Raw genomic sequence first — 19,029 nt, forward strand, 5'->3', positions numbered from 1 at the left:
GGAATTAGAATTTCTGATTATGTAATTGTGGGGTTGTATACTGTTGCGAATAAAATATTCCCTGTAAATCTTGTCCACTATGTTATCCCAATTAGATGACTAGAATTAAATGGGAGGTGATAGAAAAAGAAGGCTCACAGTAGTTGTGCTTTGGCTTATAGGGAATTTACTGTAAAATAATCTACTTTGAGACATGTATTGAGTCTACGTACACGCTTGTCTAGATGAGAGAAAATAGATTTTAGCTGTATTACGAGAGAGAATGTTTTTGATCAGTTTACCTTGGCATCTCTTGAATTTGAGCAAAGAGGCAGAATGAGTTCTGAGTGTTGAAGATTTTCAGTCTTTAAGCAGTGTGATTTCTTGCACCTTCATTTGATTGTGATGTTCTCTCTTGGTTTTATGCTAGCGTCGTCTCTGGTTAGAACTGGAGTTAGTAGAAGGTGTGTATACGACTCGTAACATTCAGATAAATGTTCAGCTCTGTCTTAAGGAGTCAGTGAAATGTAACGCAAGCTCACAGGCACTAGTGGAAACCAACAGGAAATTTAAAATAAAATAAAAAGATGTCAATTTCAATATCTTTTCTAATAGCAACGATTTCGTGAACTGGATGATAGGAAGCGTATTCTTATAGAGAACTGCAAGGAATTGCTGAAAAAAGCTCGACAGGTGTGCAAACTGAGTCCGGATCAACATCTTCCAAAAGAATTTCAAACTGTACGTACAAAAAATGAATCTCCATATACATTTTGTGCAGTGAACACTGTTGTCATTTTTCCAGCAAAGAATATAATTTATTTAATGCTAGTAGTGTACCAGTAAGGGATGATGTGAATTTCTGGTACTGTTGGACTGTATATTGTTGCTAATCCTTTTACAGCACCTTTAAATAGTGAGCTAATAAAAGCTGGGGTATGCTATGACTATTACTTTGTTCTGTGCAGAGGGGAGAGGAAATCTGATCTGAAATTTCAGTTAAAATCCACATTCTTCTATTAACAGAAGTAGTTTGAGGCCATATTCTTTTAAATTATCGCTCTGATGGAGCGACACAGAAGCATTAAACCTGGCCTAACTGCCCACCTGGAGGTCTTCCCAGCATTCAGAGTATTTGTGTGGCTTAACTAGTATAGCCCTTAGCTTGTGCTAAGTCTTTGAGCATCCGTATGTGCACAAGGTAGGCAAGTAAGGAGCAATTATGTATCTGTAATAACACTGTAGTCTTCCCTCTCAGTCGAGAATAGTTTGTGAGGGAATCTTGCAGTGGTAAATCTGAATATCTGGCATCCTGAATAAAAGTAATCTAATATTGTCTTGCTCGATTTCTTTTTAGTAAAATTCACTGCTTCATTAGTATTGCTGTAAAACGTATGCGTCCTTTCTCTTGTAGGCTTTTCAGGCTCTTCCGAACACGTTGGAGGAAATTGATGCTTTCCTGAATGAGGAGAAATCCAGGGCCTCCTGTTTCACAGGCCTGAATGCTTCGGTGTGTTCACTGCTTTCTCTCCCTGCTCCTTTCCTCCCCCTCCAACTGTATTGTATTTGCTTCCCACTCTGTACTAGATCTCTTGGTATAATAAGCTAGACAGCAGGAACAATGTACTGTAAATGCCAGATTCTGCATCTATTAGAATTTTAAGTAGGTTCTTCCGAAGGAACAGTGTGTTCTGTGTATTTAAAAAAAAAAAAAAGTTGCATTAACCTGAAAAAAGCAATACTTTACAGGTTTTTTTGGTTTAAAACTAGAAACGTCTCTTGTTCAGAACACGGTGCAATAGGCTATGTAATTGTATTTGAACAGAATCAGTGCAGTGTGTTATTTTTACAGTGAAGGCTAGAAATGATAAACATTTTGTTGACTACTTGTTTTTTTCCTTCTGGCAGGTTGTTGAAGAATACAATAAGCGGACACAAGAAATACAACAGCTGATGGAAGAACTAGAGGAAAAGAAAAATGTGCTGGATAACTATAAACAAAATATTTCACAGGTAATAATTGAAATTAGCACTTCTGTTTCAGTGTGTCCTTATTAGAATAGACTGTATGTAGAAAAAAAATATAAATATGTGTACATTCATTTTTGGGTAACATTTCAAGTTTTGAGTGTGAACTGAGGTGTTCCGTAGTTACAGTGTTTTTTATACTTAGTTGCTATTAAGAAAAGTTGAGTTAAACGTGGTTTTACATGAGTATTTCTTGTTCTAGGTCAAAGAGAGGTGGCTAAACCCCTTGAAAAAGCTGGTTGAGCAAATCAATGAGAAGTTCAGTAACTTTTTTAGTTCTATGCAGTGCGCTGGCGAAGTTGATCTTCATGTAGAAAATGAGGTATGATATAATTTTCATGCAGAAGAATAACAAACTCATTTTCCTGCATCTTCCTGCACTTGTATATTGCTAGAGACCAAATAATAATTTGGCTTTTGGATTATAGGAAAGATGATTGTTCAAAGGTTCTTCATGTTTTTTAAACTATTGAACAAACTTTTTTGAAATACTAGAACTGGCTGATCAGTCTAACAAAAGAAAAATAAGTCTTTGTCCGGTTACGTAGGTGTTCAACTCTATTGACTTTTGGAAGCTTCCTGCAACTGAATAAATAATCATCTTTCTCTAAGACTAAATTGCTGGGTTTTTTTATCTTTTCACCAAAGGCTGATTTTGAGAAAGCCTTTTAGATTTTAAATTTCTGGAAATGTTTTTACTTTCTGCCAAAACAATACCCTTCAGGGAATGCAGCAACTGTTGGAGCTGTGCATTTATCTAAATTTTCAGAATAATATACCAGCTTCCTTCTTCTCACTGTAGTAGGTCGAAGTGGGCATCTTAGTTCTGTTTTTTTCCTTGCTGTTTTTCCATAACTTAGAGTGTTCAGTTAGAAGCATTTTACTTACTTTAGCTGTAACTCAGATTCATTATGTTAGTGATTTATTTCTGCTTTTTTGGCTAATTTGTGCTTTTCTATTACCATACAGTGACTATTTGGTGTTACAGTGATTTGGTTCTATGTGTACTTATTTTCAAGTCTGTTGGCGTTTTGACTGTTCTGGAGCAGTAGCAATCGTTTGGACCAGACTGTTATGCCATTGTTGATAGGCAGGATTTACCTCTGATGAAAAGTTTAAAGCCTCAGTAGTGCCTTGGGGAGAGATATTCAGTGGAGTGGGCTGAAATGAAATTGGATATTTTGTTTAAAATTGATCTCTGTAGTGATGATTTTAAGACTGTTTTATGTGATGCTTGCATTCTACAACAGTGAAAGTGGACACTTAAAACATTTTTTGCTGTTGTAAATTACTCAAGCAGTTCTTAAAATATTAAAGTGGTAGTTATTTTTGGGGGCAGAAGCATAACTGAAAAAGCTCTTTACAGGAGCAGTGTATAAAAAGGTTTGTTTATATAGAAATTAGTACTGTGAAGCAGTGCATTAAAACATGGGCTTTTCAGTTCTTTTATGATAGTAAGTAACTATCATAATGTAGTTACTAGTTAAGATAGTTACTTACTGACTAATGCAGAGTCAGATCTGCATTAAACAAATACTGTCTGTTATCTAAAAATAAAAAAATAAGTTGGGAGAGAGTACACAAAAACGGTGTAAAGCAATTTAAAGGCAAAGGCGGTCTGGACCGTCTTTCTAAGTATCTTTCTTGGAAGGTCCTTTTTTTTTTTCATCTTGTGAAGATTTTGCAAGTAACTTGAGAGGTGAACTAGTGGTACACTGCCAAGGAGGTGCATAGCTTTTCCCCAAGAAATCAAGACCTTGATACAGAGAGGTGGATAAGCTGTTCTGGAGCCTGGGTTCTTTACCCTCCCTCTCTGCAGGAGGCTTTTTGGCCCTGACCTTGTAAATATCAAAAGAGAGAGCCTTTAGGCAGAATTATCATTGTTACAAATATTTCTGTGGCGCTGAAGGTCAGGCTTCTGTCAGCTTACCTTGCAGTCCTTTAGGAACCTTCACTAGTCTTCCCTTGACATCCTAGCAGAAACGTCATTGAACCTTCTGAGTTTCCTTGGTAGCACTTGTTAGCCAGAATCCAGAGTGCTTGCACTGATCATCCTCACCTTCCTCAGTTTCCCACAGGGAGTTTTGACCATTCTCGACAGGCCCTGGAATACCTAACCATTTTTTGTCTGTCAACAAAGACCTGACTTCGTGATGCCTCTGTGGCTGTGGTGTAGCCCAGATGTTTCTTACTAGAGGTTTTGCCAGCCTATGCCTTGTAAACTTCTCCCAGCCTCACTTCAGGCTGCGTCAATGCGTCTGAAACTAAAGTGGGCCTGGTGGCCTTAGGACCTGTTTTTTATTTCTCCTTTTGTGAAGCGGTCAAGTTCTCGTTGTCCCACAGGAAGCTCAGTCACTTTCCAAAGCAAAAGATCTTTTGCAAAAGATCTTTGCAAAAGATCTGCAAATATCTGTTAGAGAACAAACAGGAATTAAATTGTAAACTCATGGATATCTTTTCACGTGGATATTTTTAGGTGTTGCTAAGTCAGACAGTGGGTCTTTTGAGGCTGAGCTGACAATCAAGTACCAAATCCTAGTCAGATGGAAAGAGTTCATCTAAGTGATGGGTCTGTTATCTCTGCTGAGTAGGAGAGTCTCTCATTAGCTCCTCTCCGCAAAATATCACCCCAAAAAGGTCAACGCAACAGCACGTGCTTGTTTGGAAAACATGCTGCATGATTTTGCTGCTTAGGTTCCTGATTTTCAGACATGGCTATGAAGGTACAATCTGCAAATCTGAGAAGTTAAGTGTACTTTTAATAGTCTTCATTAGAGGCAAAAGAAGAATTTTTCCAATAGTGGAGGAGAATGAATTGGTAAGCAAAACTAGCCTGCAAATGGTATAAGTTGTAGTTAGTCTTGCTTTACTCCAGAATGTAGGTTGTAGTTGTGTTGCGCTTATCCTCATGGTACTCCAGTTTTCCTTGGAAGTGCCAACCCATTGCCAGTAGAGGAGACATTGAGAGTGAGAAAGGTAACTAGTCTTCAAAACTGGAAAAATCATGCACTTCTGTAGACTGAGTTTGCAATTATGCTGAATCACCTTCATTCTGTCGCAAAGACCATATGCATTTGTCTTAGCCTCAGGGATTCACAGTTTTGTGTTTCTGTAATGCTGGTAAACCAGAAGCACAAGAGATTTGTACTATATGACAGTAAATACTAGTATAAGACTGTACGCTTTGCAGTCCTGAGGATGTTTGTCTATCCACAGTTGTAACAAAACATCAGGAACACCAAAAGATGGCTTATTCTCCTGACTCAGCAGATCAGCTGATGTCCTCTCAAATCCTTTCAAGTATTAGATGCTATGTGGCATATACATTATTAATCCCAAAACAAGACACGAGGGTAGCAAAGAAGCTAAGTTTTGTTCCCACAGACTTAAAATGCATTAAGACAATTAAGAGGGTGTGGCGTATTTACTTCATGGCAACTGTTAGGCCTTGTTACGCTTCATAGAAGGCAGCCCTGCCGTTATCCAGGGGCTCGACTCTGCTGAATCACCAAGACTCGTATGCCTTTTGATGTCTATGGTATGTAGGAACCTAAACCAGTCTGATGTGTGCCAGCTTCTGTGAGATGGTCTCCTCATTGTCTTCTTGCCACAACCCTCCTTTCTAAAACTGCAGGTAACCACTGGGGTGATGGTCATCAGTCCTTTCTTCTGCTCTAGGCATTAGTGTTGTGTACTATTTGGAGAATGAAGAACATGCGTGAAAGATTTTGTCTTAGTAGACAAAGTTGTAAGCAGTAAATATGGGTTTTCTGCACCGGAGATTATATCCCCGTTCTTGCACTAAGTTTACCTGGACTTTGCAAAGATCAGGAAGTACTCCAGAGATATTTTTTTCTTTAAATCACGAATGAGTTTACTTGCATGGGCCTTCTTTTCAACCACAATTGTTATCCCTACGCCTATGCCTCATAGATTCAAACCATTCTCAAGCATCAATCTTCTGTTAAAGAAAAGGCCTGAGCCAGAATCCTTTGTGTGTGGCTTTCCTGACTCTGCAGATGAAAAGGAAGTTGCTGTCATGGTGGGTTTTGTAGAGATTTTGTATCTCATCTGCTAGTGGAGGAAAAGTAGCCTCTCATCCTATTTTGGAATACAGTTTCAGAAGGATTTAATTGGAGTGCTTGCATTTGGAAAGTATCAGATATTTCTCTGGGAGCGTAACCTTTTTTTTTTTGGCTATCCTCCCCACTGTTTACGCTGATAGCATTATGCACCCTGATGCATGTTTTGAATCAGTGGAATTTGTAGTGGTGTTACTCCATCCTCTTCCTCTAGCCAGGACATGTATTTGTTGTCAAGTCCTTAATGCATATGAAGTCTTCCTTACTAGGGATTCAGAAATGAGTAAATCATTGCTGTGAGGAGAGAGTGGTATGAAAAAAGTTCTCTGTCTAACAAGAACAGATCAAAGTCTAGGAAACCTTATGAAATCGAATCGAAGCGAATATATCAATATTAGGTTGATTTCCTGTCATTTGTGTTTTCTTATCAAATAAGCTGTAATACAGAGGAGCTAAGTTTAACAGATGCTTACTTTTGTAGGAGGAGTATGACAAGTATGGGATTCGCATTAGAGTCAAATTCCGTAGTAGCACTGAGCTTCATGAATTGACTCCCTATCATCAGAGTGGAGGTGAGAAAAGTGTTTCAACTATGTTGTACCTGATGGCTCTACAGGAACTCAACAGATGTCCTTTTAGGGTTGTAGATGAAATAAATCAGGTAAGAATCAATAGCACAATAAATAAAGTCTTGTTATACACTTGCTTATGAAACAGTCGAGGGAGCAGACTCTTTTTTTCTTTATTTTTTTTTTCCTTTTCTTTTTTTAAGGGAATGGATCCAGTCAATGAGAGAAGAGTTTTTGAAATGGTTGTGAAAACTGCTTGTAAAGAAAGCACATCTCAGTACTTCTTTATTACACCGAAGGTATAAGGATGGAAATTAAATTGAAAGTTTGATGTGTATGAGAGCTGAATTTTGTATGGTAACAACCCTGTAAACACTATATAACTTGCTTCTGGTTGGTTTCCTCTGACAGTATTAAATGGATGCGCTGTAACAGAATTTGTCCATTTTAAAGTCCTGGCAGGAATTCAAACAACCTATACCAAGGTTTACCTTGTAATAAATGTATTTTGGAACTTGTGACTTCTGTGAAAGCATCACAAGTTAACTAGCAGTAGATAGGGATACCGTGCAATAAGGCTGTCAAATGTAATACCCGTACCTCTCACAGAACATGGATTGTAGTGGAGACCAACTTCCAGGCGAGTCAAATAACGATCTTAAAAGAGGCTGCTGCTGCTGATCTCTGAAGCACAAGCATCTTGCGTTAACGGGGGAAAACTATTCAAGTATTAGACTGAGGCATATAAGCTTAGAAAGGGCCAATGCTATGTTCCATGGAAGAAGGCTAGAGGAGGACTTTTCAGTCCGGGATGACTGGTGCTTAGTTGTACTCTAATGTTAAAACCAAAAACTGGATTATTGACTTATTAGGTTAAGATTACATGACTTGAAAGGGGTAGTAGGGTGGCTGTTCAGTCTGCATCAGAGGCTAATGTTATTTTCAGTTCAAAACAAGAGAGATTGAACTAGTAAAGATTACTTATGCACCAAGGTGGCAAGTGGTCAGTAATAATCTGTGCACTTTTTATTAAGATGTCAGTTCTCCTATCACCCAGTTAACTGCATTTTAAAAGATCTGGCTGCCCTTGTTTTCTTTAAATTTTCTTTAAAGAGCAGTTGAAGGACCTGTGAAAACCCACCTGCACGATTTACCTGACTGAAGACAGGAAAAGGGTGGTGCTTCCTCCTCCTTCTGATCTTGCAGTTTCCTTATTTCCGCACAGTTTGCTCATTTCTTTTCTGCGTTACCAATACAAAACAAGTAGGACAAAAGTAATCTTTCCCCTTTTGTCGTCTTGTATTTTTTTTCTCCTTACTGTCAGCTGTGCTTTTCTATGTTCTCCCCTACTTTGAGAAGTAAGAGGGTTGATTTAGATTTTGTAAGGATATAGTTCTACCAGCAGCAGTGCTTCCCACAAAGAGGGGCTGTAGAAGACAACTGTCTAGGGATCTAAGTCAGTTTTAAAAGTTGTGTTTGCTGTCAAATTACTAAGAATAGATAAGGAAGAAAATTAAGCATGCAGTGCTAACTGGAAAGGTTAGAGTGAAAATGAGAAAAAAGAAACAAATTTCAGCGGTTTAAGAGGAAAATTCCATTTAAAGTTTATGGTAAGAGGAAGATAAGGACTGTGTCGGACCATTATTCAGTAGCAAGAGAAGGCTGAAGTTTTATTTTGTTTTTTAGGGGGGTTGCTTTTTGTTGTTTACTAAGATCAACCACAGGTAGGTGATTAACACAGTAACCTGTGGTGAAGTTGTAATGACCTACCACAAAGAACAGTATTGAGAGTGCACTTCATATAAAGCTGATTTTAGCCTTCATATTAGCTGATGAGATGGTTCAGGTGAGCTGCATCAGAGGGTAATTAAAAGGCTGCCAAGAGCAAGCTGAGGCATGGAGTTCCAGTGGCTTACCTGCAGTTTCTGGAGAAATTAGTGTAGTCCTAGCTGTATGTAATCCCTTTTTAGAAAGTGAGATATGGAGTAACAGGTAACAAATTGTATGCTAATCTAAATTCCTTTATGTATCCTGTGGCTCCAGGAGAAACTGTTATGTTGATTTTTTCAGTATGATTTTGACACTTTTCCCAGATATCCTTTTAAGGAAACTACAGAGGGATAGGGATATGGATTAACATGCAATAGGGTTGATTAGGAAAATTGTTTTCTGAATAGTCATGATTCACTATCAAAATGAGCAGATGACTGAATATGTTCTTCAGGAGTGAGTCTTTGCTTTGAAAATCAGTGTTTTTAATACCAGTCTACGATGAAATAGAGTATGCTTATTAAACTTGCAGATAACCACCATGTTGGGAGTGATTGCAGCTTTGCTGTAGAGCAAGATTAGAATTCAAAACAATCTTAGATTAGATAATATTATTTGAAAACAGGGTGTATTTCAGCAGGGACAAGCATAGGTCTTGGTATTTAAATGGGAGTAATGAAAAACAGCATCCGATCTCGGGCATAAATGCCTAAATGACTTGGGGGGAGAGAAATTACAGCACATTACAAATTGAGCATGAGTTGCAAGTAAGTTGCTTTCCTTAGCAGTACCATGGCAATAGGCATGTAGCTTGCAAGATGCATGAAGTTTATCGGTTTGCTGCACTTAGCCCTAACAAGACCCTGATTAGGAGTATCCGGCTTTGGCTGTCACACATCAGGAAAATAGTACAGTGGCTGGGATATTCCAGAAGACAGCAGTGCAACTTGTGAGAAGTTCTGAAAGCTTAACTTCCCACGAAGGAAATCACTTAGCTCAGAGGAGGAGGAGACTGAAGAGAGACAACTGTGTCCAAATATCTTTCCTCTACCCACCACCCTCCCCAAAGAAGAGAAGCAGTCAGTGTTCTCTGCCCACAGTGAATAGGGCAAAAAGTAGTAGCCTCATTTGCAGCAAAAAGGTACAGATTGGATATCAAGAAACATTTTCTCAGAGTAAGAATAGTGATGCACGGAAATAGGTTGTCTGAGGGAGCAGTAGAGTCTCTTTGGAAGTTTGTACGAACAAGTTCAATGTCATCTGTCAGGGTATAAAAATGATCTTGCTGTGTTGACCTTTTGAGGTCTAATGCTTTATGTAGATCTCCTTCATCTCTTTTAGATAACGGGCAACACCTTCTGCTCTATCTTTACTTTGTTTTTTGTATTTTTCCCCAGCTCCTACAGAATCTCACTTACAATGACAAGATGACAGTATTGTTTGTCTACAATGGACCTTTTATGATGGAAACAAACAAATGGAACTTAAAGGCTTTCTGTAGGCGACGGCGGCGAGTTGGAAGGATGGACGAACAGTGATACATACATATGTGTATAGATATGTGTGTGTGTGTGTGTATATATTGTATGTAATCTTTTTGTAGATCCTTTTTGGAATACTTGGCATTCAAGACTTAAAGATTGTAAAAGGTGAGAACCTGCAAAGAACTGATGACTAACAGCTTGGTTCTTAGAACTTACATGAAAGTATAAAAGATTTGAAATGTATGATTTTTTTTTCCCAAATCTTTTATAATGGGCTATTTCTCCAAAGAAACTACTTTTTATCAGCAGTTGTTTTAAATAAAAAAGATGTTGCTTGTATTTTGCTTTTTTGTCAGTAAGGGCTCCTGCAATGTAAGCATGTAACATGAGAAATATAGTTGTTAGTTTTTCTAGATTACACTGGGTTGATCCTATGTCAATTTTTTTTCCAAAAATTGGAATTTACTTTTGGTAAAAAGTGTCCTAACTCAGTTAAGGGCTTATTCCGAAGTTTTCCTATTGAAATTGGAACTTTCTGAATAAATGAGGGATGTGTGGGAAAAGAGCGGTTTGTAAGTAGCTGTGCATTGTTTTTTCTTTTGTGAAAATATACCTGATGTTAACAGAAAGAATATACTATTATTATAGTAATGTAAGTAACAAAGTGTTATTTATTATAGTTGAGCTAATGTTCCATTTTCTATTCATAGAAGGATGAGGTCTTCATTTTTTCACAGCAAAGAGGCTGTGACAAAGCCAGGGGTTTTTGAAAGAATGAACTAGTTATCCTGTAGAAATAAAGCTAAGCAATATATAACTTTTCTATGAATAAAACCTGGTATGTTTTTGCTGATAGATGGAGAAAATATTCCTGCTGATTTCTAATCTAAAAAGGCTCCTGGACTAAACTTAGAAGGCTTTGGTTGCATTGGAGTGACTGTAGACACAATAGCAATTTGACAAATAGCCATAAAAATTTACTAGTAGAATTTTGGCTGCCGCTGTTAAATATTTGAAAGTAGGTGTTATCAATAGAACACTGAATGCCTAGACTAAAATATCGGTTATTCAGTTAACTATTAAAAATTTTAAACTTAATGCTCAATTGTGAAGAACATATTTTGTAAAGCAATTGAAACTACCATCTATATGTAAAATATACTTTAAAAAGAGCAAGTCCCAGAATGCCTTCTGAATATATGCAGCATCCTCATTTTCACCAGAGAAGTGGCCATTGATAGAATTTCATGCAAAGTTTAGCATCCTTTTGATTGTGGGTGGGATTTTTACTTAACAATATTCTATCAATGAACTTTGCCAATAGAACTGATGTATCTGGCTTTTAACATAAAAATGGTGTGTTAAAAATAGAACAAGAATCCCTATGCAAAATAAAAGCTAAGTTCTGAAAAGTTTCAAAGATTAAAATTAAAAGAAATACTTGAGTTCCTATTTAAAATAAAGGTGCCTTTAAGGGAATGGAGAGCTACATATTACTACATCACAGGCCAGAATATTGACCACTGTTAATCAATGGAGCTCTGTCTTACTACGAAGTGAATTCCATGAGGATTAGTGTCCATATACAAATATTTGACAGGAGAACAAAAAGAATGCGGAAACTCGGGCTGTAGTCCAAGGACTGAGTGGGCAGGAAGAGTCTCCTTGACTTAAATGAGGCTTTGCAAAAGCAAAAGGCCTATCCTATTGCAAGATCAGGGTTTTAAATGTGTTTGTTGATCATCAAAATACTTGGCTCCTAGGAACCCTGAACCTGTATGGTTAATTAATGGTCAGTTCTTCTGTGGCTGGTCAGCATCTCTCTCTTCTTAATGCTGTCTTAGAAATTTACAGGATTTCTTCTTAGAGTTCAGTTTTCTTCTTATTTTTCAGGCTGAGGTATGTAATGCAAGTCTGATTTTTTCCTTTCAAGAGTGAGACTTACTGTTTCTAAAGTTACTTCTGGATACATGCCTGTCACATTGCACGGGTGAAGAGGATGGTGGGGTTATGCGTGTTTGCTTTTTCCCATGGAGGTCTATCACTACTGTCCAGAGCTCCTATTTTCAACATTTCCAGTTACAGACTTAATACGACACTGTCACTCATTGCCTTTCCCCAGACAGTGTGACAAGTACCACATTGTCACGTTATTGGTCAGTAGAGCGTCACTGTCCACTAGCCCTGCTAGCTAAAGCCTTTCTTGGGGGTAGGGGGCAGACCTGTTGTATATAAAAGCAGCCACTGCTATTTGCAAATAGGCTATAAACATAAGCGTATACTTCCCATACACAAGTTTGTCTTGGTAACCTGATGATTCATCGGCAGGTGCATCGTTGCTATGTTTAGAACTCCTCTGGCGTACAGTAACTCTTTTGAGCGGGACGGTATATTTAACCATGAAAAACCAACATGAAGCCACTTAGTGGAGCTACAGCATTATTTAGCATTCCTTAGCTGTGTACAGGACCCTTGCATTGCTGCCAGCTTTCCTGCTGCTCCTCATGCTTTTCTGCTTCCACTCAGCTCCTCTTGGACACTTGCTATAAAAGCACATGGAATTAATTTCAGAGTAAGCGTGAGGAGGAGCGGATGACTGGCAGTTAAGGTTAAACATGCATACAGTACCCAACTTTTCCTGCAGACTGGACAGGACCTCTCAAAAGTATAGAAGTGGAAGGACCCCAGATAGTCCTGGCAGTTGAAGTATAAATTGAACTTTCAAAAACAAGTATTCTTCTCTGCTGTTTAAGCCAGCAAAAGACTACTATAAAGATGATATTCCACCGCCATCTGCACTTCTGACAAACAGCTGTGTCTGCTCATATAGAGAGAAAAGCAGCCTGGAAATTGTGACTATGAGACAGAAAAAGATTTTGAGAAACCAAATACTCAAAAGCACTTCTAAATCAGCCTTTCCTGTATTTCATGACTGAAAATAGCATTTGTGCAAGTGCGTTATTGTTAACTAGCAAAGATTGTAAAGCAGCGCTTGGGAAGTGAGGTAGCAAGCTAGAATGAGGAGAGGCCGCTGCGGGAGTACAGTGCTTGTAACATGCCTACTTGAAAGTTGGGCTTATATTGGAAATCAGAATAGAGGAGATCTGTTAAGGCTGCTGCTGACTTGAATGTCTGTGTTGCAGGCTTTGGAGGTGAGGTGCTCAGATGCACAGACCTGGTCTTGACTGCGGGCTGCTTATTAAGTATGGCAGGTGCTCTTTAGAGACCAGAATATGCATCTGCTCTAGGCCTGATAACAGATTTTATTTAGAATTAACACTGTGGGAGGCTTTTGTTTATGGTTCATGTCCAGGTACCTCTCTTTTTTTAGTAAGCAGTTCAGCTGCTGCTTCCTTTCTAGAAGCTGCTGGCCCATCTTCAAACACAGCTTTCTATACTTTGTGGAAACAGACTTACAGTTTCTTTCATGAGCCTTAGCCCTTTCTCTTAGCCCTTTTTTTTTTTTTTTTCTGAACATCTCTTACTAGTAAGTCTTAATTTTCACCTTCCTTGCCCAGTTCCCATATTATTCCATTATGTCTTCTAGAAAGGAAATTAAGTGTTAGAGCAAGCAAGTATGTAAAATGTGCAATTTGTCATTCAATTTTACAACCACGTGCATATCTATTGCGTGCCAGGAGAGGCGGTCCCCTCACAGGTGCAACAACAGTACAACTTAAATGCCATTATTGTTGATATAGTCACCTGTGTACTAGGTATAGAACCTATATATGTATTTGCTCCCTTGAAGGGTTCCTACGGCTGGTGGTTCGTAGGTGGCAGGTGGGATCGTAGTAAACTAGAAAGGAGTTAACATGCCCTGTTAAGTTTGAATGATTATATAACAACTAAACAGCGTAGTAATGCAAATACTATTGTATCTTGTTATCCTTTATAAAAACAATACAATTCCTTATCCTATTATATACAATACGCCATACTATACTGTAAGGAAAGGATACAATAACCCACAATAACAAAGTAGTGACAGAAATACACAGCAAGTCCTTACAGTACCCTGATGTTACGAGGCATATGCAACCGATTCCAGTCAACCTTACTACCCCTCGCCTGGCAGGGAGGCGACCCACGCCATTTGGAAAGGAGGAGGGAGATGGGAGGGGTGAGCCACCGCCTACCCTCACAGGGTGGAGGTCAGCACCTCGAGGCTGGCTACCTTACACCCCTGCAGCGAGGAAAAGAGCCACCGGACCCAGGCACCCTACAGCGTGCCTGTCGGGGATAGGTCCAGGTAGCAAAGCTTGTGGCTGGTGCTGGTGAAGGGGAACCGCTGCAGGAGCACCGGCTGGTAAACCCTCAAGGGTGAGCGAAGGCCTGTCAACGGCGAGAAGTGGCCACGGCTGAATCTTACCACCGGTTTTCTGGTGGCTTCTCCGGAGCGTGCGCTGGAAACGGCGTCCCGCTCCCAGGGGTTTGAGGAAGGTGCCAGTGGTCTTGCTCCTGCGCTGCCGGTGGCGGCTATCCCGCAGCTCGTCTCGGCAGTGCAGTGACGCGCTGCAACTGGCTTAGTGACAGCACCGCTTCACAGGCACGGAGGAGTGCCGCGCCTGACTCTTCTCAGCCAGTCCGTGATTTCAACTCCTCCGTTCCCTCCACGAAAAGCATGCCTGGCTACTTACAACGTTGCCTTACGTGCTGCCCCTGCCAAGTGACGCAGGTGTTTTCTGAATGACCATTGGTCACACTCACGGCCTTCACTTCTAGCTGTCTCCCTCCTGGTTCACTCCAACCCCAAGTGCTCCACAGAGGATAAGGGGTCTCAGAGACCCCAGCTGGAGCGCTCGGGAGGAGAACTTCCTGGAATCCCCGTGTTGGCACCACCGGGGCCCACGGGGTACTGTCCCACCAACCATTTTTAAACCTACGCTGGTGGCTGGGAACTCCCGCCTTTATCCCCTCACAATTACATATCGAACCACAATCATAACAATTACAGGTAAATAAATCACAACATATACGTTCATTAGACACAATACCGTCCTGTTGGGTCACCACAATATCATTAACGTGTTATCTGACACTGTGCTGCCCATTCTTAGGGTTTGGGTAGTAGGGTTTTTCTTGGTGGGGAGGATGAAGTGAGGAAGGGAGATGTGTAGTTACAGATACTTACTGCTCACGAAGCTCAGCAAGAGTCCTGTCCCCACCCGCAGTGAGCCGCTAAGGGAAGGTCCTGGGCAACGCATAATCCCCACTCTTGTTCCTGCACCCCCTGAACCTTCAGCACCACCACTGCTATACATGAGCTGGACTGAGGAGCTGTATTGGCTCAGTAGTTCCCTGGTAGTTGAACCTCAAAATATTTCACAATTTTATGGGAGCTATTTTGGCGTTAGGTATATCATTTCCCCTTCCCCTGTCTTTCATTGGCCTGCTTCTTGAAGGTGTGCTGTAGTTTCTTCTGCTTTAACTGACACAATATATGATGGAAAGTGTCTGGGGGGGAGAGCCTACATGACAAGGAGGGGGAGCCTTGGCGCTCCAGCTTTACTATAAATATACAGAGCCAAAATCACCCTTTTCAGTTACGAGTTGCTGAAACAAAATATCCAAAACAAGACTTTTTTAGAACTTCTTGTTACAGAAGCATTTTTTTCCCAATGTTTTGCTAATTCAGAATAAAGCCAGGATTCATTACGTCATAATTTGGGGCAAGGAGGAAATGAAGAAGAGAGCTAAATCTACCTCTGCTCTAAGAAAAATTCTCCACCCGTCTCAGCCTGAACCTGAGCAGTGGCAGGAATGTTTCCCTTAGGTTGCAGTCACAGGCTAGGCAGGCTCTTAAGCCATGCTCCTTCTGTGAGGCTCGTTGATCCAGCTGCCTTCCATAGGAATGTGGATTTGCTGTGCAGGGGTTATTTAGGAGTAGTTACTGTACATACACTTCATTTTACTACAGTGTTAACTTTAATTATTGATAAGGCTGCATTGTTGTCAAGTGGAGAGAGGAGGTGGGGGCAGGGACTGGATACGTTCAAGGTTTTCAGGGGCTACCATGGCAGATGCTGGAACTTAGCAAGGAGAATGTGCAAAAATAAAGGCAAGTAGCAACACCAGAGGCAGAAGATGAGAGAGGTAACCAGCCTACCTTCTCGCTATAGCAGTCTGCCAGTCATCTTCCTCTCCTATAGCTCAACCCTTTCCCAACAGCTCATTTTCCCAGCCAGCAATTTCCATCTCTGTGCTTTCCACCAAATGCCACCAGCTTTTCTGCACAATTCTTCTGCTTCCCAGTTGTTCTCGGAGTAATTCCTTTGTTCGCCAGTCTTCCTTCTGTTACTTTATTCCCGCCACCAGGCTAATATGTTGTTGACAGTGTATGTTAGTGTCAAAATGAAGCGGCCTTACACATGTCAGTAGCTACAGTTCAGTGTTGTAAATGATTTGCATAAACTTGTAGCTGGAGCTACACATCTTGGCAAGCAAACCTAGTGCTTACCTGTAGAAGAGCAAGGCATCTTCTCTCAGAGACTGATAGTCCTTTTGAGGGGCGTGGAGATAAGGACGCTGCAAGCAAGCTGATCAAAATTCACTTTTGCGGGGGGGAAGTAACTATGGGCAGCAGTGAACAAAGCTGGCATTGCTAGAAGCAAGAATGAAAGGACAGATGATAAGTAAGAAGATGGTTGCAGAAGATACCAAGGAGGAGCTTTCGAAAAGAACAGAGCAGAAAACGACAGGTAACATACAATGTGGATGACTCAAAGTGAAACAGTTGCAGCCACTTCAAAAATAGATGTTAAAAGCAACAGGGACTCTGATCCCTCTCCCCCCCAAAAGGAACAGGTGAGCTCCATATGCAGATATATAAACTGGAAAGATACAATGTATACTAATTCAGAAACAAATATTTATTAAGGAGTAAAAACTCTTCCCCTTTTTGAAAGGGGAGGAGTTCCGTAATGTCTGTAGAAGTTTTCTTACGTGATATTTTAAGGGCCAGGGAAGTTTTCAAATGAGATATTTTAGGGGCCAGGGAAGTTGTCAACTGAGGACAGAATACCTCTGAAGGCATTGTAATTGCACAATTCCTGCCATTGGGAAAGGTTCCCTTGCTTTAAGGCAACCCCTTAAGGCAGACTTCGGTAAGTACCTTGTTCTGACAATTGCAATTTTGCATTAAGTTATTGTTGATGTAGTTTGTCAGATGTGGCTGGGAGATGTGAGGAGCTCGACCTGGAAGAGGTTTTGGCTCCAGAACAAAAACCACTGGGAAAGCAGCAGTTAGTACGAAGCTCTCATGCAGAAAGGAGACTTCCCCAACGCTTGGCTCCGAATAAATGCTGAACAACATATGTTTTAGACTGTCACGGAAACGAAAGACGTCACCCTCGGAGGTAGGATATTACCCTTGGATGTGGTTTTCTGAACTATGCTGCAGGCATTTAACTGAACTTTCATGGCATTACATGTCACATTACATGCCTTTCTTCTCCCCTCAGTAGGGCGGGGGGAGGGGGGGGCGGGGGGGAACGTGTCCTTGTAGAAACTGTGCTCTCCGAATCAGTTGGTCAGTATTTAGGGTCACGCTTACCTCCTCATTTTGCAGTTGAAATGTTCACTTCCAGCTTCCACTGGAATGTTTCTATTCTTCATATGTCATGCCTCGTCCAGCCAAAAACTACATCATTCATGCAAGAACTATTCTGTTGAGTCTTTCAGATGTCAGTGGCTGGAAATGTCCTCTTAAGCCCACTTACACTAGGAAGATTTTAGTAGTGTTTGCAGATCACTAAAGACAAAAATCAGTGTGTTTTAAGTGAGGAATGATAAATCTGTGGAAAGTGCTGTATGATGGCATTGCAGGGCAATGAGCTTAATGCTCCAGTCCTATGTCCTTTTATTCCTAAAAAAGAATGACAGGAAACCAGAAAACTCTATGGTGAGTTTGGTGCATTTGTCTTTTGGCTGCTTAGTCTTAGCACAGAAAATTGCCATGCTTGGGCATAAAAATGACCGCACTATCAAACAACAAGTATCATGTTAAAACATGGTATCTGCTTACTTGTCTTGTTCTAGCTGCAGATGGCACTATCCCACCCCCCCTGCCTTTGCCTGCCCTTCCAGAAGATTAACTATTCCCTCAGGTCTGATCTTGCAGTCACACCCTAGCACAATTCAGGTACCAGGTTAAGTTAGTGTGTGCAAGTAGTTGCTTTTGGCTAGTCCCGATTAAGTGTCAGTGAGCTGGGCTTCTTGTCTTTCCTTCCTTCTGAGGCTGAACAGGTGGGTTACATCAGTGAATCCTTCGAAACCCAGGGAAATCCCAAGGCAGCCCAGGCTGAAGCATCATTAGCTCACGGGCAGCTGCATGGTGCAAGGAAAGAGCATCAGTCTGAGCTCAAGAGCCACTGAACAATGAAGAGAAACTCTCTGGGAGCCAGAGCATGCTGGTGAGGAGATATTCTTTCCCCACTGCAAATTGTGCCACAATTAAGTTGTTGTCTCCCTGCAGTAGCGGGAGATGGAACATGTGGGAAAAGCAGGAAAACAAGACCCACGCGCAATAACGGTTAGCAACACTGAGATCTTTGAAGCTAGCTCATGTTACACTCAACTCAGGGATTTCATCATGCACAGCAGTATTTTTTTATAATCATCTAGACTGGTTTTCATGATCGCTCTCTCACTCCAATTATTCAAAACAACATTTGTTCTTTTAATCCCTTTTTTTATTTGGACAATATATATACATATGTACAAAAACATCTATGCCTAATTTTTTTTTTTTTGCTTTTCTTTTTTTTACAATTTCATGTGATTTACAAAACAGGACAGCAAAATAACTTATAAAGGATACGAATACTGTACAAAAATAAAACTGATTAAACTGTCGGAAAGTTGGTATTTTACAGTGTTACAGATCACTATCTGTAAAACAGCATTTTGAAGTATGTGTCCAGTCTGGTGTATGCTGGGCTAAGTCCATCTGCAAACTGAAAGTAGATCTGTAATACAGGTCACGAAAAATTGTTCAAAAAAGATGTATGTTGTATAGCTATACCTTTAAAGCCATGGCTTCTCTATAGTAATGGGCTTTCTTAACCAAGGAGAGGAGCTGTCCTAACTTCAGCACTATTAAGTATTTCCAAAATA

At 40.3% G+C, this 19,029-nt stretch overlaps 1 protein-coding gene across 2 annotated transcripts in view; it reads left to right on the plus strand.

Moving 5' to 3' along the window:
- Window positions 1-10,765, plus strand: part of SMC5 (structural maintenance of chromosomes 5) — a 50,916-nt gene extending 40,151 nt beyond the window's left edge. For both annotated transcript variants that reach the window (XM_068927256.1, XM_068927257.1), the window contains 7 exons: window positions 595-720; window positions 1,394-1,489; window positions 1,888-1,992; window positions 2,210-2,329; window positions 6,571-6,750; window positions 6,862-6,957; window positions 9,826-10,765. In XM_068927256.1, coding sequence (XP_068783357.1) covers window positions 595-720; window positions 1,394-1,489; window positions 1,888-1,992; window positions 2,210-2,329; window positions 6,571-6,750; window positions 6,862-6,957; window positions 9,826-9,966 — 864 coding nt within the window. In that variant the 3' untranslated portion in view covers window positions 9,967-10,765. The remainder of the gene's footprint in view (window positions 1-594; window positions 721-1,393; window positions 1,490-1,887; window positions 1,993-2,209; window positions 2,330-6,570; window positions 6,751-6,861; window positions 6,958-9,825) is intronic.
- The last annotated feature ends 8,264 nt before the right edge of the window (window positions 10,766-19,029 follow it).

Source organism: Struthio camelus, chromosome Z (genome assembly GCF_040807025.1).
Source record: "Struthio camelus isolate bStrCam1 chromosome Z, bStrCam1.hap1, whole genome shotgun sequence".
NCBI classification, from domain to species: Eukaryota; Metazoa; Chordata; class Aves; order Struthioniformes; family Struthionidae; genus Struthio; species Struthio camelus.